Source organism: Clytia hemisphaerica, unplaced genomic scaffold (genome assembly GCF_902728285.1).
Source record: "Clytia hemisphaerica strain Z4C2 unplaced genomic scaffold, Clytia hemisphaerica genome assembly, whole genome shotgun sequence".
Lineage (NCBI taxonomy): Eukaryota > Metazoa > Cnidaria > Hydrozoa > Leptothecata > Clytiidae > Clytia > Clytia hemisphaerica.
The window spans coordinates 4,283,632-4,311,292 of record NW_027104101.1 but is presented as its reverse complement, the minus strand read 5'-3'; the positions used below and the strand labels follow the sequence as shown (position 1 = coordinate 4,311,292).

Sequence of the window (27,661 nt, the reverse complement as noted above, 5' to 3'; positions counted from 1 at the left end):
GTGTATACTATTGGGAATTATTCAAGACTAGAGTCAAAATTTTTGACACAAAGACAATGCAAACGATTATCTTCGATATAAAATTCTTCTGTTTTTTTTTGGACAAAATCAAAGAATTAGAATTGTTGAGTTTTAGAGCTATACACATGTATTTTGATTCATTCTTTTGCATCTTATCTTTTTTTACTATTTGATTTAGATAAAATTTTAGCATAGATAAAACAGATTTGAAAGATTGTTTAACGGTCTCTGCTGTCTACAAAACACAATACTGTGTCAACCACAGCCATCATTAAATTGCATATTCTCATCAATTCGAAATGAATCGACAATTATCTTATACTTCAAATCAGATGAATGCGGACGGTTGTTTTACCGGATCATATCAATTACGGAATGGAAACAGTCTTAATAAAGATATTGTGAATGAAGTAAAATCAGCTTTTGATCAGGTAAATAACCATTGACTTCCAAGCCCGAAGGGCTAGAGGCGAGACTCCTGGATGGGAAATGAAGCCACTTATTTCGTATCCAGAACGCTCGCGCGTGGTTTTTACACAAACGCCGGATTGAAAGTAAAATCTATCGCTAGATTTCAAAAAATGCAGCCCTCAAAAACAAACGGACCACTAGATACAATCTGTCGTCATGATTGCGGTGCGTTTTGGTAAAATATGTAGAATAGCGTGCGTTGTAACTAGGACAAAGCGTTGAATCTCCTGCCGTAAACCTTTCAGTCCAAGAGCTTAAAAAAAGAAATTCAAAAGTTTCTCACCGACGTCCTGCATCAGCAAGGGGTTAAGGACACCTCATAGATCCGAAGATATAACGTGGTAAAGTCTTATTTTATTCAAAAAATAAAATAAGTAATAAAATAAAATAATAATAAAAATAAAATATAATATCCCAATTTTGGGTTCTGAGCGATGAAAACATGTTTTGGCAACGTCCTGAGCCAATTTGAAAATCTTTTAATTTTTGTTTCTTCTCTTAAAGAGAATTAAGACTAAGTGACGACGTCCGAAATGTCCGAAATAATTACCTATAGCCCTTTGAGCTTCATGAAAAACGTACCTATTAAGTCATTCTTAAGTTGTGTTTGCTAACTGTGTTTGCTAAAGAGAACTGTATGGTATCTGCTTGATATTGATAGTAAAGTTAGATTATCGTAAAAATGATAGAGTAATTTTTTATAATTCCGTTGTTTTAAATTATTTCCACATTGAACTTTTAATCTCTTCCGTTATTATATTTTGACATCATGCTAATTCATCAATTGTGTTTAGACCTCCAGCAGGACGAATGATAAAAAGATAAACTCCATGATAATACTTTCTTCACAGTGCCACCGCCTGGTTTGCAATTAGTTGATGATAATTTAGTGAGGTCTGTTAGCACAAAAATACTTCAGATGGTGATTAAAGCATGAAATTTGGTACAGATGATCCTTAGAGGGTCTAAAACTTAATTTTAAACAGTAACACCAAATTTTGCCACCTGGCCACCTGCCAGATGACGTCATCAGGTGGCCTAGCAAAAATTTATTTTTTTTTAAATATTTAAAATCTGATGGTATCAGCGGAAAGAGCATGAAATGCTGATGAAAATCGAGGTATAAAACATGCCTTCAAAATCTTCCTATCAAAAGTTATGAAGGTTTAAAGTTTTGTGATGACGTCATCATAAGCCTTTTCAGGCAAAACCAAAAATCGCGTAATAACGGAACTAGTTGACCAAATTTAGTGTTTTATACATGAATCCATGTCAAAATTTGAAGTTCCATCTGATGCTTGGGTCTAAACAACATAGGAAGGCTTAAAACATCCAAAAAAATTAGTTGGTTGTACACTGTGTTCCTGAAGGGAAAACGCTGCATTGATTTGCCTTGTAAACCTCAAAATCTAAGTTTTAGTATTCTGTAGGATTTAAAGCTTTTAATTCAATTTGAACATCAGAATCAGAAAAAGCAATGAATTTTGATATGAATTCATGTATAAAACATGAAATTTGGTCAATTTGTACCAAAATTACGAGGTTTTTAAGTTTTGCCTGGAAAGGCTTATGATGACGTCATCACAAAACTTTAAACCTCCATAACTTTTGATAGGAAGATTTTGAAGGCATGTTTTATACCTCAATTTTTTCATCAGCATTTCATGCTCTTTCCGCTGAAACCATCAGATTTTGAATATTTTCAAAAAAATAATTTATTGCCCAGCCACCTGATGACGTCATCTGGCAGGTGGCGAGGTGGCAAAATTTGGTGTTACTGTTTAAAATTAAGTTTAAGACCCTCTAAGGATCATCTGTGCCAAATTTCATGCTTTAATCACCATCTGAAGTATTCTTACGTTTTTATGTGCTACCTGACCTCACTAATTTGCTTTCGCTCATTCATTGTTTCATTTTCATAAAAATCTACCTTATCGGGAGAAAGGGAATTTTTTAATTTAAAAATCTATGATGTTTGTTGTGTGCATTTTGTCCTGCTTTTATGACGCTGCCAAGCGGTAAGTCTGATCACGATACCACGCAATTTCTTGTCTTCAATCACAATCACGAAAATCAGCAAAAAATTTGGATAATCACACATCCCTTCTGATCACGCAATCACGAAAAAAAAATTCCAAACCACGTAATCACGCTAGAAAAAAGTCCCTATCACGCCATCACGAAAACTGCTTGAGAACCTCTTCTTTTAATGGTGGATGACCTTAATCTCACAACACAGATCATCCATTTTGCGCATACCACGTTTTGCTCTATAAATTCCTAAAGGGATATGGCGATTGTGATGATTGGACCTGGTTGTTTTAGCCAATCGCAGCACAGCGCGCTCAAACGCTCATTTGATTCCAAATATGGGATGAAAATGATTTGCTAGTCTAGAAAAAGATCGTAGCATTGTGCTAATAACCAGGTAGATTCTCTTGCGGAGCCATGGCCTCATAAGAGTGCATACGTAAGTATCAGAATCTGCTTTGAGATTTATGATGGCCCATAGATTTGTAAAGCCTGAAGGTCATGCTTTAAGCTTTTCCACAAAAAAAAGTGAATACATTGCAAAAAATATTTCTGCTATTGTTTTCGAAAACCTGTCAAGCGCTAAAATTCTATTTCAATTTCACGTGACCTAGGTAGGATTTCCTACCTAAACTTGGTACACTTTTCAGCCGAAGCACGACATATCTCAGTCTTGCCCTTCGGACTTTATTTTTATTGAATTTATGAAATAAAATTTATGGAATGAGCCCGCGCTTGCGGTGGCATTGACTCTGCGGCGGAGAGGTTCAAGAAAATTTAGCTAAAAGGGGGAGGGTCCCGTAAACGTCAAGGTATGACGTCACAAGAAGGAGGACAAAAATAAATCTGCAGCAGCAGCTCCTTGCTCAGAATTTTCGTCATCAAAAAGTCACTGTCATTTTCTGACATTTCTGACCATTTCATAAATCACATAAGTTTATTTGGAATGGCTTCCTTACCTCAAGATACCATAGACGATATACGAGAGACTTTTAATGAGGTTTGTGGTTTAGAATAAATGAGGTTTTTTTCTAAAAAACTTTTTGTTTGTTTCTAAATTTTTGTTTTTGTTTTGTTTTGATTTCTCACAACAGCTCAGTGTCAGATTACACTTTCTTGTCTTGAATTATTGAAAAGCCTCCTAAAGTTATCACAAAGTTAAGAGTTTAATATAGTTTAATACTCCAGTATAAATTATAAATTTGTTGTTTGTTGTTGTTTGTTTTTACAAAGATGGAGTAAACTTACATTCAGTCTGGGAAATCCTCTCAATTGCACGCTTATGTTCCCAGGCCATAAGCGCGCAATTGCACGGTTATCAAAATGGCAGAATTTTTAACCGTGTAATTACACGCTTATCGAAATTTTTCTGAAACGGGCGGTAAGCGTATGACCGTTTTTTATTCCTTTCTCTAAAGAAGGGTGTGTTGGAATTAGAGGAGGGGTATGGTATATATAAGCCCAGTTTGCAGAGTATGGCTTGAGGAAATACATGTTTTTTCTTTTATAAGCATAACGTTTATAAGCATACGCAGGCTCAGTTTTTGGTACCTAAACAATGGCTCTATTATTTGAGAACAATAGAATGCTAAGCATAATGCGAGCCTGATGTAGGGGCAGACACTTGCTTATAAAAAAAAGAACATGTACCAAGTTCCGCTCTTCAAAGAGCGCACCCGTTTAAATTTTGGTGCACCTATTCCTCGAAAATTGGCCCAAAAAGGCCAAAAATTGCTAAAATTAGCTGCACTCAAGGAGAAAATAGCGGAACTCTGCACTTGGGGTTAAAAAACTGTCTGCACTTGCACCTGAAAACCTCAAATTTTGCACCTGCACTCAACTTTTTCCAAGTTTGCTCGAGATGTCGAGATAAAGTGCCACACTCTTCAAACTGGATAACTAAGCGTGCAATTGCACCCTTTATTATTCTGACACGCAATTCCTTCCGAAAGCTCTGTTGAATTTCAAAAGCCTAGGGCAGTTTTACTCAAAATTTATTGTAGAAGATTCCGTAAAAATGGATTGCCCGTTAAACCATGCCTTCGCCCAAATTAGAGAATTCTGAACCCCTTGAAATCCCTAAGCAATTTCAACCGGGGCGGGAGCGGGCGTAATTTATAACCATGCAATTGCGCGCTTACGCCCTCGGAACATAAGCGTGCAATTGAGAGGATTTCCCAGACTGACATTTCAAATGTAACAGGTAGAAAACGAAAGTGACCAAATGAGTCAATATAGAATAGAAGATTTGGCGAACCTGACAGTCTTGTGAATAACTAATTACCATGAGTGGTCCTAAATCCGTCAGCCCTGCCTAAATCCAATGGGGTCTTTCAAAGATACAAACTAAAATAAAAACAAACCTTACACTGTGATGCAATGAAGATACCAAAGTGTAAAAGTAAGATGTGATGTCATAATCAATTTTGTCAACATCCTTTTCATTGGATAAATACCACTAAAATATACAAGATAAGTAAACATAAATTTATCGCCCGCGAGCACAGCTTAGCTAAGCGCACCTCTCTCATTCATTATCTAAGAATTAAAGCGGGCAAAGATTACCGCGCGGGCTAATAGTGGACAAAGGTTATTTGAAGATATTTTCAGTTATAATTCAAGGTAGATCAAACTAAACATAGAAAGGGGGTATTTTTTAGTGCTCTACACGATGATCGGTATTTTTTTGAATTCTATGTTTAGATTTTTCTACCCAGCCTGATTGCTATGTACGGGTGCCCTGTTGCTACAACGTTTGTTTGAAATCGAAAGCGAAACCAAAATAATTTAGCACACACTGCCGTTTGCGTAATATAAAAAAAATGAAAGGGGGCCTCCTGACTGTATGGATGGGGCTCCGAGTTCAATTCCGATGGGTGTCCAATTTTTCAATTCTTCAATTTTCTTTTTTTAATTCTCTTTCTTTTATAATGAAGGTCAATCGAACAAGTAACTAGCATATATTACCTCCGCTCTCTGTCTAAGGTTTACTTTCTTCAGTATACTTTAGTTTAATTTGATGATATTCATCTGTCCAGCTCGTTGAGCCCAACACGTATAATTTGATAAAAAAGAGCATTTGATTCAGCCAATCTTGTTTGTCGCGACGTAGTGTGAGGTTCGTCGGGTATAGAGCACAGATATTTATTGAGTCGTTTATTGAATGAGTCTTTTGAACAGCCAGTGATATTTCGTATGTCAGAGGGAATACTGTTGAAGAGTTCTGGATTCTGTACAGCTAAGCTCTTCGTTGGATTGTTCGTAGTTGGCATTTTCGACCATGACGGCTTGTAGTTGAAGACGAGACACCACCTTTTACAGTGCCATCTCCTTCAGTGTGGCTGAAATTTGGTACTATACCCTCTAGTATCGACCAAATATAAATAATTCTGTATCTCTCCCTCCTCCTTTGTAGAGAATACATTTTCAACATTTTCAATTGTTCCCAATAATCGAAAGCACTAAGGCCTTTGATTTTATTGAAGAAGTTCTTTTGTACTGATTCAATCTGTTCAATTTGGTGGATGCTGTTTGGTGACCAAAGCTGAGAACAGTAGTCGAGGTGAGGGAGAACTAAGGATTTCCATAACGTTATCATAACATCACTGCTTCTGTTGTTGAATGTTCTCAAAATCCAACTAGAAATGTCCTTAGCTTTTGCTATCATTTTATTGATGTGATCAGTGAATGAGCAGTCACTACTCATCCACACTCCAAGATCTTTGACAGAGTTTTTGTTTTCAATTACAGTTTTGTTGTTAGTGAAATAGGTTGATAAACTTTTTGATTCAGTATCTTTACCGTATTTCAAATGTTCGAATTTACAACTATTTAGTTTCATGTTATTGTTCTCAGTCCAATCATAAACTATGTTGAGACCATGTTGCAACTTGAACATGTCAATTATTCCTTGGATTTCTTTAAGCATTCTAGTATCGTCAGCAAAGCTTGCAAGGATTGAATACCTGATATTATCATCAATATCAGAAATCATCAGAAGAAACAAAATTGGCCCAAGTACTGTTCCTTGAGGTACTCCTGATATGACAGGGGCACTTTCGGATTTGAAGCCATTTACAACAACAGATTGTTTTTTGTCTTTCAAAAACGATTCAATCCATTGCAATAGCTTTCCTTTGATCCTGAGCTGAGACAATTTGTGTAACAAAATTGCATTATCAACTTTATCGAATGCCTTACTGAAGTCCAAATAAATTGTGTCGACATTAACATTAATACCTCTCTCAAGGTATGATAGTATTGTATCATAATGTTCAAGGAGTTGACTCAAACAACATCTACCTTGTCGAAAGCCATGTTGGAAGTCATTAAAAATGTTATTCTCTTCTAGATATTTTAACAATGTTTTTTCGCACAATCTTTTCAAAGGTTTTCATTATGTGCAAGGTTAGTGACACTGGCCGATAATTTTGGGCTTCACCTTGGTCCCCACCTTTGTAAATAGGAATATGATATGACTGTCTTTGAAGAGATGTGGTGTTTCCCCGTTATCAAAACACTTTCTCCAGATTGAACAAAAAGGAGTTGCTAGTTCTTGACTACAATTTTTGAGAAAGATAGCAGAAAAACCATCAGGTTCTGGTGCTGCATTTTTGGATATTGTTCCAATCTCCTCAACAAAGTCCTCTTTCGTAAAATCAATATCAGTCAAAACAAAATCACTGTCTTTATCATTATATTTTGCGTTTTCGAGTGATGTACTGAAGACTGATTGATACTGTTTTTTGAAGAATGTCTGCCATTTTTTTACTGTCAGACACATAATTGTTTGTTGTTTTATCTATTAAAGGACCAATTCTAGCTTTGGTCTTACTATGTCTTTTAGCATAAGAAAAGAAATATTTTGGATTTAGTTTGATCGCCTCACAAGCTTTCTTTTCTGCAGTTGTATTAATTACTCTTCCTGTATGAGGTTTATAATTGTTTTTCAATATCAACAAGTTGGGTTTTGATTTTTTTAATCTGAAAACATTTTCTTGCCGAGATGAATCTTTTTTCTAGCTTAGACCGCCTCCTCATTAGAATCCTCCTTTCTCTCAGAATTATTTTATTTTTGTTCGTTTTGTAAAGGTTTCCTAATTGGAACAAATTTTTCTACGATTTTTTCGCATATTTTAACAGTTTTTCAAATTTTTCTACAGATTTTAATTCATAAAATTCATTGTCCCAGTCAATTTGAGACAGTTCATTTTTTACAGATTCCCAGCACCCAGGCAATTTCTTCGTGATAGATATTGAATTTTTCAAATGAGTTACTTGGAATTCTGTTGCTGTTTCAGTTACTGCTTCTATAGTTTTATGAATGTTAATATTTACAGATGCATGAGTAGCTATGTACTAATTCACGGTTGTTTGTCCATACTAACTCAAGTATATTGCCATCCTTGTGTGTTTCCTTAAGGATACACTGTTGTAACGTAAATTCATTTGCAAGTGCACTTAACAGATATAAACATTGCTTCTCATCACTAGAAGCTCCTTTTGTAGAACTCCCACAAGGCCAGGATGCATGTGGAAGGTTAAAATCTCCTAGCAAGAATATGTCTGGTAAGATATTTTCTGCAAAAGTATTGAAAGTATCTCTCATCTTTTTTAATATTTCAGAAAATTCTTTCGAGGTTGATGGATGACCGTGAGATGAGTCATCTGGTTGTCAATAAATAACAGATATCAATATGTTTAATTTCTTGGAGTGAACAATTAGCAGTTCATTCACACCGTTTGAATACTGCAACACTGGTTTAAAGGTTGAACTGATGTTGTTTCTAATGTAAAGTACTACTCCTCCACTGAATCGACCATCTTTCTTTTTGGTTTGTGATCTATCAGCTCTAATTATGAAGTAGTCATTAATTTCAACTTCTGCATCCTTGTGATCAGCAAGCCACGTCTCAGTTAGAGCGATGAAAAGTGAATTTTTCTCATGTAAAATATCACTTACAAATGGAACAGATGATTGGACAGTTAATGGTTTTAGTCCTTGAATGTTGAGTAGCGTGAATGATTCTAAGCTTGCATCATATGCTGGTTGTGCATGTGGTGTTGAAAGATTGGTTGAGTTGACCATTGGTTGAAATTTGGGACTTGATTCATAAGCCTTGGTGGTGGTTGAGGTTGATTTTTGTTCATCTCTGCAAACTTTTTGTCCATTGTCTGTAAAATCTCGTTTTTCAGATTTTGGATGAGTATTAGAAAATCCCTCTCCTTATCAATGACATCAGGAATTTCGCCAGGGTCTCTCAAATTTGTATCTTTCCTGTATTTTAACGAATTCTCAGTTAGTGTTCCCTTGACATGTACAAATTTGCACATTTGTGAAGACATTTTTTGTATTTGATAGAGTTGGAACACATCCTTGGATGGAAAAATTCACAGTTTTTTCCTTCATTACATCCCCTTGGTTTTTTATTTCCATGTCTCAAAAGTTTTTTACAAGCTCGGGGGTGACCAACCTGACAGTTCCCTCTCAAATAATATTTGCACATTATATCCTTCTTCTCCTTTGGATGCTCAGTACCAATATTTAAATGTTGTTCGGCTTCATTGGCGTTTTAAAGTTCATTGCTTTGAGCATTTAGTGAAATTTTAGCTACTGCTTTTGAGAAGTTCTTGTCTATAACATTAAGTTCACAACTCTGGCAGATATAGTGGAAGCCTGGTATCGATTTAAAGAATAGCTTGGGCAAACCTTCGTTGTCAAGTAATTTAAATTCTGAAAGGATTTTGCTATAGCATTCACGATGAACTTCTTCCCCTTGTCCACAACTTTCACAGCAAAGGAATGGTTGACTTCCATGTTTGAATCTATATTGTTCATCTCATATCTGACATAATCAAGAAAGAATGATTTTACTTTAACAATAAGCATATCAATTGCATCATCTTTCAATACTTTTTCAGTTATTTCCTGGTTTGGACCCAAATAAATCAAAGTCTTCAGGATATCGTCCTTTTTAACTTTTTGGATGATTAATTTAATCTTTGACGATGGAATGGATGGATCGTAAAGTCGTAAGCCGTCACGTCACGGATTGTTATATTAGGTGCATTAGCACAGAGTTCTGCAATAATCTCTCTCCAGGAATCAATATCGCTTTCCATGGGATTCGACGCCATTATAAACAAGATCAAATCAATATCCAAGGCCACTTTGTAAACATCGTTTTTGTGTATCTAGCATTCTTAATTTGTACTTGATTCTATGTTACAAAGGATTTTGGACAAATATTTTTCTGCAATTTTTAAGTAAACAGGATACATTTATTTTTTACTAAAGTGACTTGATTAATTTAAAGTTATTGTTGAAATTTTTTGTTGAAATTTGTCGGTAAATTTATGTTAAGAAACCAGTGAACTGCTATCAGATAGAATAATATCTCACTTTGGCTACTTCACCATCTATTCAGATTCCCTTTGTTAAAAGTGATTATTGGTCGTAAAAACAGTTTCTCAAAATCTGATGCGTGGATAGAAATCTCTTTATAAGGGTATGTTTGCACGGTATTTTTTCTCAGTTTCGAAATTTTTGGTTTTGGAAAACGATTGATATTTACAAATCTATTTCAGCTTACAATCTGGAATTTTAGTAGCTGAAATTTAGTGATTCCATCGATTTTAACTCCTAAAATTAAAAAAATCAATTTTAGTCTATACGGAAAGAATAACTAATTTAGGTGAAAACTTGACACCCAAATTTCTTTTCTTAGAAGTGCGTTCTCAAATAGTTTTCAACACTGGTGAATCTATAAAATGGGCTGATTTCAAATATGTAATTCTTATTTGCATTGAGGGGACCGAAGTGCCTGAAATTTCCAGTTGAAAATAATCAAATTATGTGCATAATTTTTTGAGAATTCAAAAGAAACCAATCAAGCATGAGAAAAATATGCAATTAAAATACGATAAGAACAAAGAAATGACATTATCATTGCACACGTGCAATTGAATTCCCATTGCAACTAAGGGACCCCTTACAGACACGCTTCATTTTGAGGAAAAAAGCATGAATTCATTCTATCTGATAATAATTCTATGAAGAAACACGAGAGAGAGAAGTAAGAGAAAATGTTATCCGAACGGAAGCCTTCCCGCTTTTTTGTTCTGAATTTCCCCTGCTTTTGATTTTTTTTGAATTTGCTTTAAATCTTTCTATAGAAATAAGAGGCAAAGTTTTCCTGGAAGATTCAATCGGTTGCCCATAAGTTTCAAATTATTTTAGGCGTACCAAGGAACTTTAATAAAACTCTCTTTTATTTAAGTTCCTTGGGCGTACAAACTTTCATGAGCAGAAACTTTCAAGAAATCAAAAATCGCGAAATTTGCGACATTTTCTTTCGCGAGTTTGAGGAAAAAATGTTTTTTGCTAGCATAAACTTTGAATATAAATTGTATTAAAAGTGAAAAATATTCCTTACATCCGATAGAGACGGTTGCTCTTCGACATTCAGGATAATAATATGCCTGAAATTTGATATTTATTATGATTTCGAGGTTCTATAGATTTCAAATTTTTTTGTGAATTTTTCGCGAGCATAAACAAGAATTTTCAAAGACATTTACTTTTGCAAAAAAGGCTAAACTTTACTTTCTGCTCGCAAAAGTTTGTACGCCTAAAGTTTCTTATTCCTAGAAAATGTAGATCTGTTTTTCCTCAAAAGCCAAAATTTTAATTTCAACTGTCTTCCCTAGAAATTCCAGAGTTAGAATTTTGATCTGTTTTCCCAAGGAATTGGATATCTCCTTCTTCTAAAATTTGTACGCCTAAAGTATGGGGCCGTCCACATAGTACGTACACACTAAAATGTAGAAAATAGAGTAACCGCTCCCCTCTGTACGCAAGCGTACGCAAATGGCTATATGTAAGTACGTACTTTTTCTTTCACCCCCCCCCCCTTCGGTTAAAGAAAATCTCGAATTCAAATCGTATAGTTCGGACTTTCATAAATGAAACTCAATGTTTATTAAGAAACTTTTTCTTGATGCGAGAAGAGGCGTAAAATTCGACAAAAAAACAAGCAAAAAAGGGCTATGAAATTTCTTTTTTCTGCGTACATACATTTGATCCCTCCCCCTGTACGCAAGCATACGCTTTTGAGAAGACCCCCTGTTGTGCGCAGATTTGTAATACTTGCGCAGATTTGTAATACCTGCGCAGATTTTTAATAAATTTTGCGCAAATTTGTAATACTTGAGCTGCGCAGAAATGTAATACTTGAGCTGCGCAGAAATGTAATACTTCTCTGCGCAGATTTGGAATTTGGAATTTAGATTTTTACTTTGCATATGTTTCCCACAAAGAAAAGTTTCGAAAAAAAGACTTAGAAAATAATCAGAAAATCATACAAAGGTTGTATATCTTTAGTATGAACATTAACTTTATAAGAAACGAATCAATATATTTTAATCTAATGAAAATTGGCTTTTGGCAGTTGGTTCTTTTACTACAAACGTGGATTGGGAATAATTTTAAGCATTTTCATTTTTCTTATAAGCATCAACTTTATAAGAAACGAAACAATATCTTTTAATCTTATGAAAATTGGCTTTCGGTGCTTGGTTCTTTCAATACAAACATGGAATTGTGAATAATTTCAATATTTTCATTTTTCTTATTAAAAGCATCAACTTTAAAAGAAACAAATCAATATATTTTAATCTAATGAAAATTGGCTTTTGGCAGTTTGTTCTTTCAATAAAAACATGGATTGGGAATAATTTTAAGCATTTTCATTTTTCTTATAAGCATCAACTTTATAAGAAACGAATCAATATCTTTCAATCTAATGGAAATTGGCTTTCGGCAGTTGGTTCTTTCAATACAAACATGGGATTTTGAATACAATTTCAATATTTTCATTTTCCTATAAGCATCAACTTTATAAGAAACGAATCAATATCTTTTAATCTAATGGAAATTGTTCCAATCATTTTTTTTTTTTCATCTTTATGTATTTTTTCTATCTAACAACAACAAAAACATACCGAAGCTTCAACCATCAAACTCTTTTTGAAAGAAAGTTAACTCCAAATAATTTCACTTGAGATATCATGCTGGAATGTAATGCAGGTGCTATGAAAGGTTATAAAAGAAATCCAGTCAGAGGGGACAGGTTTCCTAGCTAGGTAGAAGGTGATTTTAGAGCAAATCAATATTTTGATAAAATGTTGACAAAAATATTTTTATATCATTAATTGTTTTTTCATATATATATATATATATATATCGGACGGAGGATCGAGACAAAAATACCATTAGATGCTAGAAATTTCCTGTTTCGGCCAGGGCCGTTTTCAAGGTATATTTCTAGCTAAAAAAATTCAGTTTTTTTTAACAAAAATAAAAAAAAAATTTTTGACGTCAAATAAACGCTTTTTTGTGACGTATATTTATGAGCCGTCTGTAAGTGATCTGGAAAAAATGGACGTGTAAACGATTATTTATTCGATGTGCTCAATAATCACAACTTTATTTGGGTATTATTTTCTAAGTCTTTTTTAATGCATTTTGTTCGCAGAATAGACTTTGGTTACCAATGAAAATATCACTTCCAAATTACAAATCTGCGCAGAGAAGTATTACATTTCTGCGCAGCTCAAGTATTACAAATTTGCGCAAAGTTTATTACAAATCTGCACAGGTATTACAAATCTGCGCAGGTATTACAAATCTGCGCAAGTATTACAAATCTGCGCACAGCACCCCCTCCCCCTTTGTGTGTATGTACTATGTGGACGGCCCCTATTATCAAAATTTCTAATTCTCTTTTCACCATTACAAAGTAATTTTGGTTAACTCTAGCTTGACTTATTGAATTTTGAAAGAAGTCATTCCATTGCTGTGTTTTTGGACAGAAGAAAAAGAAAGAAGTGCTCATTTCAACAAACTTTTTTTCCTACATTTTTAATTTTATAAATTGATTTTAAAAATTAAAAAACATAAAACGTCATCATACAATTCATGATAAAAATATTAACATTTTATATAAAATAGAAATGTTCTAAGATACGGGTAAGATACTGAAATCTTTGCGCATCGTAGATGATTTGACAGTTATTACCAATTTACTGTTTTTGCAAAGCTCTCTTTTTAACCACTCTCGCCCAAACCTCTACCTACCAAAAATATGTTTAAAAGAAAAAGATAAAACAAACAACAAGTAGGAAAACAAATGTCGATACAGTGCTCCATACATCAGTAGAGCTTTTCAAAATATAAAAAAAAATTGAAAATTGGATGCAAATTAAGATTGATTTTTCACCTTTCTGTCTTCTTCAATTTTTTTATACAAACTAGAGAAAATGAAGAACGAATGTCAAAAATTGTAATCTAGGTTCAAAGTTTATTTTGCTCTCCGGTATTTTTCCCTCCAGTCTGTAAACCTCAGGAGTTTTAACCAGAATCTTTTACTATTCAGGTACTGGTTTGAGGAATTTTAAAAATTTAGGAGGGAATCCTTATTAAGTTTGGGGCAACCTTTTTCAGGTGTGCGTTGGAAGGCCACTGCCCACTATGGTCACCGTACAATATCATCACGTACTCTGGATCTCCCGACATGTCATCTGTTTTTTTTTCATCATCAATGGAATTCTGCAACAGACACCCATATCCCGGGTCATCTCTTCAGTTGTCCACTTTCGTTTTAGACGATCATAAGCACTGTTTATGTTCGAAAAAAAAAACTTCTTCATATCAGTATCAGGTTCAGAAGATTCGTTTTGTTGCGTTGGTGTCTCGAATCTAAATTCTGCTTCTGTTTCATGGATCGGTGTATGGAATTTCTTCGGCTCCGAGTATTTGCTTTTTACCTCGTCAGTTTTAAGGTCATGCATTTCAAACGATTCTGTTTCAGGCCAGTTTTGGAGAGATTCTGCAACGCCGGTCATTTGATATTGCATAGAATGCGTAGAAGAAAAAATCTTTTCTGGAACCATTTTCATACCAGATTGAAAAGAGGAGCCTGTCCATTTCTGGAGAAGCAGGTATATTCGCAGTTTAATTCCGTGTAAATAGGGCTGTGAATATCCTGCAAGTAGATTTATATCCTCAACGAAATACGATGGTAGGAAACATTTGTTTAAACTCTCAGCGAGTCTCCTGTATAGAACCATTAAAACATGCAAATAACTTTGGTGCATCTCCCAGCTCTCCCACTGTGCTGGTGGAGTCTGTTCAAGAAAGTAAAGCATTAAAGTCTTTAGGAGATACGAAGATATAGAATACCCTGATTTGTCATCTTTGATATGTGAAAGATCTGCATAGTAGATATTTTTTGCCAACAGAAAACACTTGTTCTGGAAAAGTGTTTTCCGATTAGCTAAAATGACTTCAGCTTTTGAGAAAGATATTCTCCATTCATAATTTGTGTTTGAACCAGGAGTCGATTTCAAAACTAAATGGCATTTACTGGCTCTAATTTCTTCTATGGTTTCCGGGGAAGGCCAATATCTCTTCCTTCCAAACCAAGGTTGCACAAAGTAAGGCAAAAATGACAATTCAATACATGGAACAATGTCTTCTTCTATCCTCAACCCTGAATCTACTTCAGAATATATATTTGGTCTGCCTTCCTCAATGACTCCATGTCCTTGTAACCTTTTAAAATAATCGAGGATTCTGTTGTCTAAATACTGATAAATTTCAACATTGTTTTCTTTCATTGGTAAACAATCAGAAAACTTAGGATAGAAGCAAGAATTCAAAGTTTCATTCCATTTCAACCGATAATATCCAGTGAATTTTGTTGGAACAAAGATCGCAAGACTTTTTTGTTTTGAAATAGACGCAAATGGAGTCATGACATCAAATTCAAAATTTGGTTTATCGTTCCACAGCGCACGACATATAAACGCTCCTTCGGCCGCGCTGCCAGTCAAAAAGGAGCCATCTTGGGTATCGCCCCAAGCAAATAATTGTCTGTAGCTGAAATCATACTCGTAAATTTTGTCAATCAAAGCTGTTAAATCTGAACCCATGCTTCTCATAGAATAGAAAAAAGTGATCATTAAGCTAAAGTGATATCCTTATATCCTTGTTGAAGGTGAAGTCCCTTAAACACTGAGTATTGACGTACTCGAAATTTGAGTAGTTTCAATAACAAACAAAAGTACCTTAAAAAAGAAAGCAAAATTAATTCAACTGTGACCAGAATTTTAGTCTTTGTGGTACATATGGGATACTATAAGGTTTTTTTCAGAACTTCTTGTTATTTCTATGGGAATTAAAAAATAACAATATATCATGCCTTGGTCTTTATATTTGCTTTGATATGCACCTGGTCAATAGACCTCTAGACACCATCTCGTGTACTCTGTCATCAGGCGCCTACGGGGGAGCGGCTATTAATCCTGTGTACTCGAGTACTTGAAACCAATGCGATAGGGGGCACTGGACCAATGGCCCCTCCATTTATCTGCTAGTAGCTTGTGAAGGAAAAAGAATACAACATTTATCATTATTCACAAAACATAACTGATTCATTACTTATATTATAAAAACTGATACAGGTAGAATCATAGAGAATGACAATACAGAGAAATTGTGTTTCAAAAAGGCACGACATTGAACCTTTTTTGGACCTACCCCGGTGGGGTGGAGGTCCTATAAATTCTGTCCGTCCGTCCGTCTGTTCGTTACCAGCTTTTCTCGAGATTTAGTCATAGGAATCATCTGATTTTTGGTACAAAGGTGCAAAATGGTGGTGGCCAAAATGTGACGGAGCCCGATTTTCGAAAAAAAATATTTTTGGGCCAATTTGGGCCAAAAAACTGCTAAAAAACAGGTTTTTTGGACTTTGTGAAAAATTGGATCATTAATTTTTTCTGATTTTTTACATGAAAGTAGGGTACCATCATAGGTAAAAGATGGCTCAAGCAGATTTTTGCAAAAAAGTTTATTTGGCTTAAAAAACGCATGTTTATCTATAAGAATCACTATTAATAAGCATACATCAATGTTCTTAGTCAAATTACTCAATTTTTTTGCTCATGAGGGCTTACTTTTAAAGAATATTTGTGTTAGCCATGCAATTTTGGTTGCTTTGCGTGTTTTTATAGAAAAACTGGCCAAATTCGATATTTTTTTATAAGCACATTATCAATTTCTTAGGTACGTTAGCTTTTCTCGAGATTGACTCTTTCATTCTTTATGATTTTTTGCACAAAGATGCATAACTATAAACCCTCGAATGTGACGGAGCCCGATTTTCGAAAAAAAATGTTTTTGGGCAAAATATCGGCCAAAAAACGGCTAAAAAAAGGGTTTTTTGGACTTTGTGAAATATTGGATCGTTGATTTTTTGCATGAAACTAGGTAAAAGATGTGTCAAGCAGATTATTGTAAAAAAAGAACTTTTCAGCTCAAAAAATGCATTTTTATTTATAAGAATCACCATTAATAAGCATACATCAATGTTCTTAGCCGTATTACTCAATTTTTTGATGAGATAGTTTTTGCTAACGAAGTCTTGAATATGAAAGAATATTTCAAGAGCATGAAATTTTGGTTTCTAAACGTTTTTTTTTTATAAGAAACAAACGACTAATTTTAATAAATCATCACTATTTGTGTTCTGAATGATTGTTTAACGTTCATATGCTCACGTAGATATCAATTATATATGTGTTAAATGCATAACCAGGTAGGTCCATAAAAGTATCACTTGTTTTACTGCATTTTATCATACAATCTTGTTTTTCAAAACCGTCTTTCTTTTACTTTCGCGGGCAGTAACTTTCGCGTTTTTTGTGATTTTGATCCTTTTTCGCAAAAGTTTCTGCCAGGTAAGAAATTAAACCTGAAAAAGTTTTTTTTCCGCGCAAAATAAACATTCCTACTCAGTTTTGCACTGTTAACTAATTTTATGGTGTTTTATGAGATTTTTGTTACCAAAAAAGGTAAATTTCACATGAACTCGGGAAAGTTATATCTGTGAAATTTCGGCTAGAACCATAATTCGCGAAGCTTAAATAGACCTTTTCATAAATTACGTCACGAACATCACTTGCCTCGTTTTGAAATTATTGCCATAGTGTTAACTCCCAGCAGATTTGATTAAAACTACTTTATATTTATAAAAAAATCATTCAGTGTCTCAAGGGACATAATCACCACGGTAATTGTTTGAATACGAGGCAAGTGATGTTCGTGACGTAATTTATGAAAAGGCCTTTCGCTAAATTTCGCAACTTTTTGACTTCGTGAAACTTTCTGCTCTTAAAGTATAGAGTGGTTTCGCCGAAAGCTTTGTTGAAACTATTTTCATATCGGATCGAAAAGAGGAACTTGTCCATTTCTGGAGAAGTAGGTTTATTTACAGTTTAATTCCGTGTAAATAGGGCTGTAAATGTTCTGTAGGTAGATGTAAACAAAACACGATGGTAGGGTAGGAAACCTTCAATTAAACTCTCAGCATAATTTTGCCATCACAATGATTGGGCAAATTCTGCAATGGTGTTTTTAGTCCGTCTGAAAAATCTTTTCTTTCCGCAATATCAAAAACAATGAAAATTAGGTGCTTGTAAAAACCGTTTAGTTGTGGAAGAACTTTACTTGTTAAACTTACATTTTCTAAAAGTACGACAACAATGGCAAGAAGATCTAATCGACTTTTGAACAACCGGGCCCTGGTTGTTACTCGTGTTTCTATATTACTGGCAAGAGAGCCAGATACCACTTAAACACTCCTTTTCAAAACATTATAAAGTGATCAACACTATATAAATTTTTCATCTGATCTCTTTGCGTGAAAATTACTAAAATCATTTCGTGTATATATAATTGCTTTCTCTAAATTATTTCTAAACGAATCAAAATACGAGCGCAAAAATCTGCGCTAAGTCAGTCGTCAGTCTAAGGGACCAAAACGGGATTCAGCAAACGGGTTTTCGTCGCCAGGTTTCAAGGTTATGGTATCTCTGCATAAATTGACAGTTTGTAATCGGATTGATTAAGTGAAAGATCTAAGCAGGTGAAAAATAAAAACCAAAGTAAAAATGAGATCTAAACTTACAATTTTGTCGATGCATTAGAGTCTGATGGTTTTTCATCCGTCTGTTTTTTGCTGTCTTCTTTATTCCCAACTGAAATAAAAATCAGATCATATCCTCCAGATATTACGGAAAGAAGAATCCTTTTCAGTTGATTTTTTTTCTTCATAAACAGACCTAGCAAGCACCTAGCCAAAAACCAGGATTTTTCATCCCGTTTCTTCTAAATACACTTTGACGATTTTTAAAAAATAGAAGCCTTTCAAGTGTTTTGGCGCAAGTTCAATTTTTTTGATACTGCAGGAGCTTCAAACGTTTAAAGTGACGTCAAAAAATCGAATGTTGAGAACCCGTAAACCTGGGCTCAAAACATTCGAAAAAGTCGCAAAGTGGAATAGACGTTACAGGGTAGAAAAAAGCCATGACGTCTAGTATATAGGCTAAAATAGACCCATAAATGGAAAAAATTAAATCATATGGAATTCTTCCTTTGTTACAATAAATTCTTTTTTAAAGACACAATATCTTTATTTTAGAATCAGTCAGAATATCTGAGGTTTTTTTGAGGGGGTATTACTCTTGCAAGTGTATAATGCAGATGGCTGCAAAAGGGTGTGATAGCAAGCAATCATAATAATGATCGAAAACTGGTTATTTTTCAAAATTGAGAAACTATGAGTATGACATTATTGTTGCTATAAAATGAATATGATATTCACTACGATCTAAGTTAAGATTAGAAAAAAGAACAAATATCCTTTATAATATCCTCTTCTTATTGGACCATTCCATTTTCTATACAGGGGGTGGACAAACATTTCCACCCTCACTTTAAGGTATAAAAAAATTTTTCCAAGGGTATTTTTGCAAATTATACAATTTTCCAGGGGGTATTCACACATTTTCATTAATTTTTTTTGACTTGAAAAGGTTCGTCCACCCCCTGTATGGTTTTTAATGGAACAGCCCATTGTAATGGGTTGATAAAAATGAAAGAACTATGGTATTTAAATGACCTAAAATGACTATATAATTATAGGTTGCCCAAAAGTCTTTCTAGAAAAGAGAGGAGAGATTGAAACAGGCTTTCAAGCCTAGGTAAGCTGGAGTGTAAGTTTTAATTTCTTTCTTGCAGTTTGATTTGGACCACAATGGACACATCACATCATCTGAACTTGGAAGTATATTCCAAGCATTGGGTGAATCAGTCCCCGGTTATAAGCTCCGTGAAATGATTGCTGAAGTTGACACTGATAAAAATGGGACTGTTGAATTTAATGAATTTATAGAGGTTAGTATATCGTAGTTAAAGTAATGAAAATTATTTTTTCAATACTGGCAGTTTCATGTTTTTACAAACAATCCTCAGTTGAAAATAAATTTTTTTTTAAACTAGAATTCCGTTGCTCTTACAAAAACTATCATTGCAGGGTCTTCGTCAAAATTGACGTCATTTTAGTCCTTGGTGTCGTGAACTTTTAAAGGTTAGTATATATTTGCTAAGTGAATGTGTTCATATTAAGCACCAATTCATGATATATACCAAGCATACCACAAAAAAGTTTAATATATAACACTTTGAATAAAAGTTCCAAGAGCCGTTTTTTTTAACAAAATAACTATTTGCATTAGGAAGAAGATGTATGATTGATTGAATGATTGGCTGTGAGATTAGCCAAAAAAAGTCTTGTTTTTGGAAAATGTGGGTGACGAAAAAAACTCACATTGCCTTCTTGGACAGCTCAAAAAATTGAAGCCGGGGAACTCTCAAAAAAAGTTCACCTGGTCAATTTCTGGAAACAAGACTTTGGCCTTTAATTTTTGAGTATTGCTTTCCCTTTCTAGATGTACTGCAAGGTATCATCCAAAGGTGTTTTTGGTCAATGGACATCACTAGTAACCCGCAGAGAGGGAATTAAAGTTCAAGGTGGCACCACAGAAGCTTCAGCTGAAGGAACGACTCACACATCATCAGATGCTGAACAGCTAGCTTTCAAAGATTGGATCAATTCGCAATTACGTGAGGATGCTGATTGTAGACAGTATTTACCTATTGAAGCTGCAAACCTATTTGAACGGCTCAAGGATGGAATTATCTTTTGGTAAGATGGCTGCTTGTTTTTATTTGTCAGGAATTAAAAAATTCGTACTGTTGTTTGGTATAAAGTTTTGAACATTAAAAATTCATCTATTTTTAAGGCATGATGTTTGACAATCATGTAAAAATTCATTTTTTTCTCAAATTGATTGCTGATTGTAGACAGTATTTACATATTGAAGGTGCCAACCTGTTTGAACAGCTCAAGGATGGAATTATCTTTTGGTACAATGGTTGCTAGTTGTTTTAAAATTAAAAAAATCTGTTTTCAGATTTTTTATCCTGTACTTTCTTCAAAATATGATAGATTTTTATGATAGCCAAAAGATTTTGAGAACATTTCAAGCATTTAAATTTGAACATTTTTTGAGACATGACGTTTGACACTCATTTAAAAATTTACTCTTCTCAAACTATTTTTTCAGTAAAATGATCAATTTGTCAGCTCCAAAAACTATTGATGAAAGAGCCATCAACAAGGGACGATTGAATGCATTCTTAATTCAAGAAAACAATTTGTTGGTCATCAATTCTGCTCAAGCTATCGGTTGCAGTGTTGTCAACGTTCATGCTGAGGATATCATCAAAGGGAAACAACACTTGATACTTGGTCTACTATGGCAAATTATTAGGGTAACTTCTTCTTTACATCTTTTGTACTATTTTGAAAAAAATATTTGTAACTTCCTGGCACAAAATTATTTAAGTAATTAGCTTTAATTTTTGAATATGGGAATATAATTTCAGAACTTCTTCTATATATTACACCCCAATTCGTCAGTGCAACTATGTAGAGCAAATATTGGTAAAAGTGCTGAGTGTTGTGTATGTAATGGCTAATTAAACTTTGTTGGATATTTTAACATAATAGATTGGTTTATTTGCAAACATCACACTCCAAGCCAATCCAAACATTGCTGCCCTTCTTGAGGATGGAGAATCAATTGAAGACTTGCTCAAATTGTCACCTGAAGAACTCTTGTTGAGATGGGTCAATTATCATTTGAGGAAATCTGGTTCCAACAAACGAATCAACAATTTCTCTGGTGACATCAAGGTTGGTAATTATTTTGCAAGAAGATTTTATGTGATGTGAATCATGAGCTGATGATGATATTCTTTCTTTGAAACAATTGAATATTACTTCTAAAAAAATTCTGAAATATTATAGATCAGCCTTATTTCGAGTATAAAGTCTGTTTTCCAGTCAGATCCTCTAGAGAACAAATTATTTTGAAAATCTCTAGAGAATGACTGGAGAAGATTGTTAGGCGTAGGTCACTGCTGAATCTCTATATGGGCTCTTCCAGAAAATGTCCGTACATGGGAATTGGAGGATATAGTGTCCTGGGGGTAGTGAAAATTCGCAATGTACGAAGAGTAAATTCTTAAAAAATGTTATATCCTCCATCCCCCATATTCAATTTTTTTCTGGCAGTTTTGAATTTTACATAAATGAAAATTATAAGTATTCTTTTTCTGTGTGTTTAGGACTCAGAAGCTTATGCCATTCTTTTAAATCAAATCTCACCACAAGAATTCGGAGTTGACCGCCCTGAGAGAACCATGCAGGTACTTTATTTACATGCTCTTTATAAGCTGACCTTTTCCCCAATTGATTTAGATAGATAGATAGAGTCGATTTTCTAGCCCAGTAATCTAGGACTTTTAGACAGTCTTTCGATTGTTTTCACGGGGTCCACGGCTAGCCGGCTCGGCTATCTTTGAACTGAACGGAACATTGGAAGGAGCGGGGATTCGAACCGCAAATTCCTGGTTTGGGATGCAAATGCCGCTCCTCATTTCTTTTTCGAATTTTAGGTTATATTTTACTTTTGATGTTTTTGATTGCCTTTAATTGTTGTATCCATTACGTGACATTGGCATTATATCATTTTCTCTACTGTACTGTGTGAGTCGTTTATTCACTTTTAAATTTACACTTGTTTGACTGATTATAACTTTACAACCTTTTTAGATTGGGGATAGTACCAAAAGAGCAGATTTGATTTTAAAGAATGCTGACAAAATTGGGTGCAGGAAATTCGTCACAGCTAAGGTAAAATTATTTTCATAAGCAACCGAATTGCTAAAGCCCTCTAAACCAAATTCCGTTGTAACGATAGGGTTTGATTTGTGCACAAAGATAAAGTTTTTACATACTTTTTTTAGATCCTTTCCCTTCAGGACATAGTGGGGAAAATAACACGTTAAATTTTATATCATATGATTCCTGTAACTTGAGCCCAAATCCCTTTGTAACGTTTAAAGGTTTGGTTGGTCAACAAAGTTTTTACATTCTTTTTTTACATCTTCTCCTTTCACAGGACATTGTGGGAGGAAATAGTAAGTTGAATCTGGCCTTCGTTGCCAACTTGTTCAACCATTTCCCCACCCTCGATCCCAACGACATCGAAGAAGACGTCGAATATGAACCTTATGAGGAATCACGAGAAGAGAAAAGTGAGTATCATTTGAAATATTTTTATCCCTTTTACTTTGGCTGCCTCTCTTAAAGGCGCAGTAGTGTAGTGGTCATCGCTCTTGACTTCCGTGCTGGATATCAGGGTTCGATTCCCACTCGGTGCTGCGATTCACTTGGCAAGTGAATGTACCTTGTCCCGGGTCAACCCATACCATGTGAGGGGAGAGGGTACCATCACTCTGATACAAGAGTATGGGGAAATATGCTGGACATTGCATTTGGTGTGGCGATGGTACTCATATGTTCAGGTTCTCCCGTACTGTCCGAGTATCATCATCAATACAGCACAGCTCGGATGTGCAATGTCTGGTAAGCGCTGTGATTTCCCTATCTAGGGGTAGGAAACTATCCCGGGAAAGGGCCCGGTCCGATGATATCGGAAGGTCAGCTTCTCTCTCTTCTCTCTTCTGCCTCTCTGAAAATCGCCAAGTTCTTTTGAGGAAAATCACTAACAAAAAGTGCCCTTTTTTGCTCCCAGCAGACACCTATTCCTTTCTAGAATATGAATTTTATCGCAAAAATCTTATCTGAAATATTGGGCTTTTTCCAGAAATAGTCTGGAGCCCCTTTGTCGAGGAGGTGTAACGTCAAGGGTGGTCTGGAAAATAAGTTCACCTCTTCAAAAAAAAGCATTTCTGCCCTTGAGGGCAATATAGAGGGTACAAATAGCCCCGCCCAACTAGCCCAACCCAGCTAGCCTAACTTTTACCTTGTTCTTTTAGCTTATCGTAACTGGATGAACAGTTTGGGCGTCAACCCCTTTGTTTATCACCTATACAACGATTTGAGTAACGGTCTTGTTTTATTCCAGGTTAGTTGTGTTGTCATTGTTTTTCAAACTTTTTGTATGAATGCTTTTAAAATTTATTCGACACAGTTTTTATCTCTAAACAATACTTTGGCCTCCCTTGTGAAGGTTAACATGTAGATTTTTGTATGCAAGTTTTAACAATTGTTCTCCTTTCGATATGGAGATACTATATCCTGAGAAAAGAGTTTATGGTTCGTTATAAACACCGGGCATTGTTTGTTGAGCTACATTACTATCAAGAACAGAGCAAATCAACTTTTATTTAGCATAAGCTATTCACAAGAGGAAAAGGTTACAGTTGGTGAGCTGAGGGTAAAAATGGGATCAACGAGCTTCATCACAGAGGTCTCCGTACAGGAATTTTTTTTAATATGCAGACAATGCGCACAGAGTGTACTACGAAGCGATAAACATGAGATACACTCTGTTACAGAGTAGGTCAGATCAGGCTCATTATATTGACTATTCTGTCATACGAGTAAAGTTAATTATTTCATAGCTCTACGAAGACATTCGCAAGGGAACGGTGAATTGGGACAAAGTCAATAAAGCGCCCTTCAAACTTGCCACGGGTGGTAACATGAAGAAAATTGAGAATTGCAATTATGCAGTTCAACTTGGTAAAATAAAGAACAGCTACTCGCTTGTTGGAATTGGTGGCGAAGATATTTATAATGGAACACCAACCTTAGTTCTTGGTGAGTTTTCCTTCTGTGTAATAATAGGGGTGTTAATTTATGTTTGCTGAGGGATGTGAACCCCCGATATTTATTTCATCCCTCCTCTATCTGTTATAAATTTTGTCCACCTTTTTTATAGAAAATCCGTATCGAAAAAGTTGTTATAAAAATTTGTGATGGCGCGCCCCTAGAGAAAGCAGTTCTTCATTTTGTTAAAAAATACAGTGTGGTAGGAATGGTAGGAAATATGTTTAATGGCGGTTTTTAGTATACTTATTTCCATTTTACAGCTTTGATTTGGCAAATGTTACGCGATTACACTACAAGGATGTTGGCCAGCCTCACCAAACAAGATGGTAGCAAAATTACTGATGGTGCAATCGTGGACTGGGTTAACAATAAGGTTTGGTGATGTTTTTTCCAGAAAACGTCGTTAACTTAACATAACCATTAAGGGCTATTTACACTGCACAAAATATTGTCAGCCCACCCCCCCCCCCCCCCACTGTTATACAAAGTAAAGATTTTTGGTTGCGCCTAATCTATATTAATTCCCCCCCCCACTTTTAGCTCACTATTGACTTTCAACCGTTGGAAAAGTTAGGATTTTTTTGCAAATTGCAGTGTAGAATTTGGGTCTTAACTTTAGATGACCTGTAAAGTGCACACAAAGCGCGTTTGATTGCGTTGTCAAATAAACTTAGTTCAATTTCAATAAAAATTCCTATATTTTGCTGTCATCCTTCTAAATTCCCACATGTAACGCTAGAATGGACTACCGTCGTTCGAGTGTATTTTAGTTATGTTTTCTCTACCTCTCTCCTCAGCTCAACTCTTGCAACAAACGAACCCGTATCGCCAACTTCAAGGACCCAACCATTTCCACCAGCCTGGCTGTTATTGATCTTGTCGATTCTATCAAGCCTGGATCCGTCGATTATAGCCTGGTCACAGAAGGACATTCTGATGAGGTAAACAAATGACCTGTTTTTATTTTTTTTCTTATACAAGACAATAATGACACATTTCTAAAAAAGTTTTCAGCGTATAGTGCCAGTGATATTCATGATATTTTACACAGCTTATCGTGGCTTGGATCACGAGATTTACGTAAGGTTAAGTTTCGAGTGATTCTTCTTCGATCATCAGGCAAGATGATGAATGTTTTTCTCCACTTTTCTCCACTGCTCAGGAAATCTCACAAAATACTCTATTATTTGGTACGGCAATGAAATAAGAGATCGTACGAGCGTGTACGTTAGGCCAAAATTCTTAAAATTCAATGATCAATGTTTGATTTCCATCAAGAAAGAGGTTAACTCGAACACAATTAATTTGTATGTTTACATTTTTTTGTTTACTCAGCAGTTTATCTCTTTCTTGTTTGGTTGAAAAATTATCAATTGGGATGTGCGCTCCTGTTTGTGAACGGCACGATCAAAATACATTTTGTAGCACTGTCTTAATTTCCGAATTTATTTTTTTGCCGTCTAAAACCTCTCTGTAGGTGTTTATCTTACGGAAATGAAGTATTTATTATGACTAATGAGAAACAAGAACTATTTTACTATATGTGCTGTATAAAGTCGGGTTATTCATGATATTCATGACGTAATGTTTTCTACGGAAAGACCCCAGTTTTTGCCAGTAGTGGGAACTTTAAACTAAACTAAAGTTGTATAAAATATGCCACCACTGGCAAAAACCGGGGTCTTTCCGCAGAAAACATTACCTACATCATGAATATCATGAATAAAAGGCAGTTAAGTAGTTGCTTAAATTTTTTGTCTCTTTAGCTTGCTACTTTTAGATTTTGTCCTATTTATCAACACATTCTCTATATTTTTCAAGGACAAGGAACTTAACGCCCAATACGCTATCTCAATGAGCCGAAAGATTGGCGCCAAAACATACGCCCTACCCGAAGATTTGGTTGAAGTCAAACCGAAAATGGTTTTGACTGTCTTCGCATGTCTGATGACTCGTGGTTTGCAACCTAACTAAAAAACAATATTGCTGGTTAGTAGTATAGCTTGTCTAAGCTAATCTTTCTTAAATATCTAGGTAACTTTGTATTCATTTTATATAGGATCTAACTATAATTTTCTATCCGGGTATTCTGTTATGACTTTAAGTAGCAAATCACCTGGAACATATTTACCTTCTTAAACTGGATTAAACTTCGCGTGGATTAATTTTCGCAATTTTCGAGAGCTTTAGCCGTCTTTCGTGAAAAATTTGAAGTTCAAATTTTGGTCATAATCCCTAGGAAAATGAAAGAAATTGGGTACCAAAGGGGCCTATTCGCTAAATTTTTAGATACTAAATTGGCGATATGTCCATGCGAAAATTAACCAACTTAAGGTATATCCATGTTATGCTACAAAGTGAATTGGTTATTTGTAAGTCTCATTATCAAAGTGTAGTTACTAAGACACTTTCGATAGCGCTAGTTAATATAGACTATAATTTATAGCAATTTTTGCACATTTTCCAAGTTGAATTTTTTTTTTGGCTAAGGGCTGTAGATACATTTTTTTTACATTATTTAAAAAATTTCTGAATATAATATTGTAAAGTACGAATTTTTGGGCACCATTGTATAAAATTAGGGTTTTCTAATGCACCATTTTTTCTAGCTTATTTATCATTTTGTTGTTTTTTTCATTTCTCCTAGAACTAATTAATATTACCCTCGACCCAGTACTCTTTTTGAGCAGTTTGAAGATGAATTTTCCCGCTATAGTCATGGAGTTGAGATGTGCTTTTCATTATTTATATGCCTTTTATAAGAACAATTTCATAGGAAAATCAACAAAATGTAAGAACAAACTCAGTTCAACTTGGGCCAGCTTAACGTTTTTTGTATAGACAGTCCGTAAAGAACGTTGAAATAAGAACAGCTGAACAATAAGAAGAAAATAAGAACAGCTAGAGACTTGTGTCGGTTCTTATAAAAAAAGCATTCAGTTTATTTCTTAAATATATTTATTTTATACTTTGTAGAGAAAAAAAATCCTCTTTCAGTTGCATTTATATGAAAGATTCTGTTTGCCGTA

At 34.8% G+C, this 27,661-nt stretch overlaps 1 protein-coding gene across 2 annotated transcripts; it reads left to right on the top strand.

The window, feature by feature from the left end:
• Window positions 1–305: 305 nt before the first annotated feature.
• Window positions 306–27,661, top strand: LOC136813158 (plastin-3-like). 2 transcript variants are annotated; one of them, XM_067069690.1, is made up of 13 exons: window positions 306–452; window positions 19,664–19,819; window positions 20,374–20,630; window positions 21,052–21,259; window positions 21,498–21,683; window positions 22,118–22,198; window positions 22,605–22,685; window positions 22,954–23,089; window positions 23,834–23,922; window positions 24,422–24,620; window positions 24,893–25,005; window positions 25,430–25,573; window positions 26,454–27,661. In XM_067069690.1, exons 1-13 carry the CDS (start codon window positions 321–323, stop codon window positions 26,604–26,606), a joined length of 1,935 nt encoding a protein of 644 aa, XP_066925791.1. In that variant the 5' UTR covers window positions 306–320; the 3' UTR covers window positions 26,607–27,661. The 2 variants fall into 2 exon arrangements, with proteins under 2 accessions (XP_066925791.1, XP_066925792.1); XM_067069691.1 differs by lacking the exon at window positions 306–452 and adding an exon at window positions 3,385–3,523.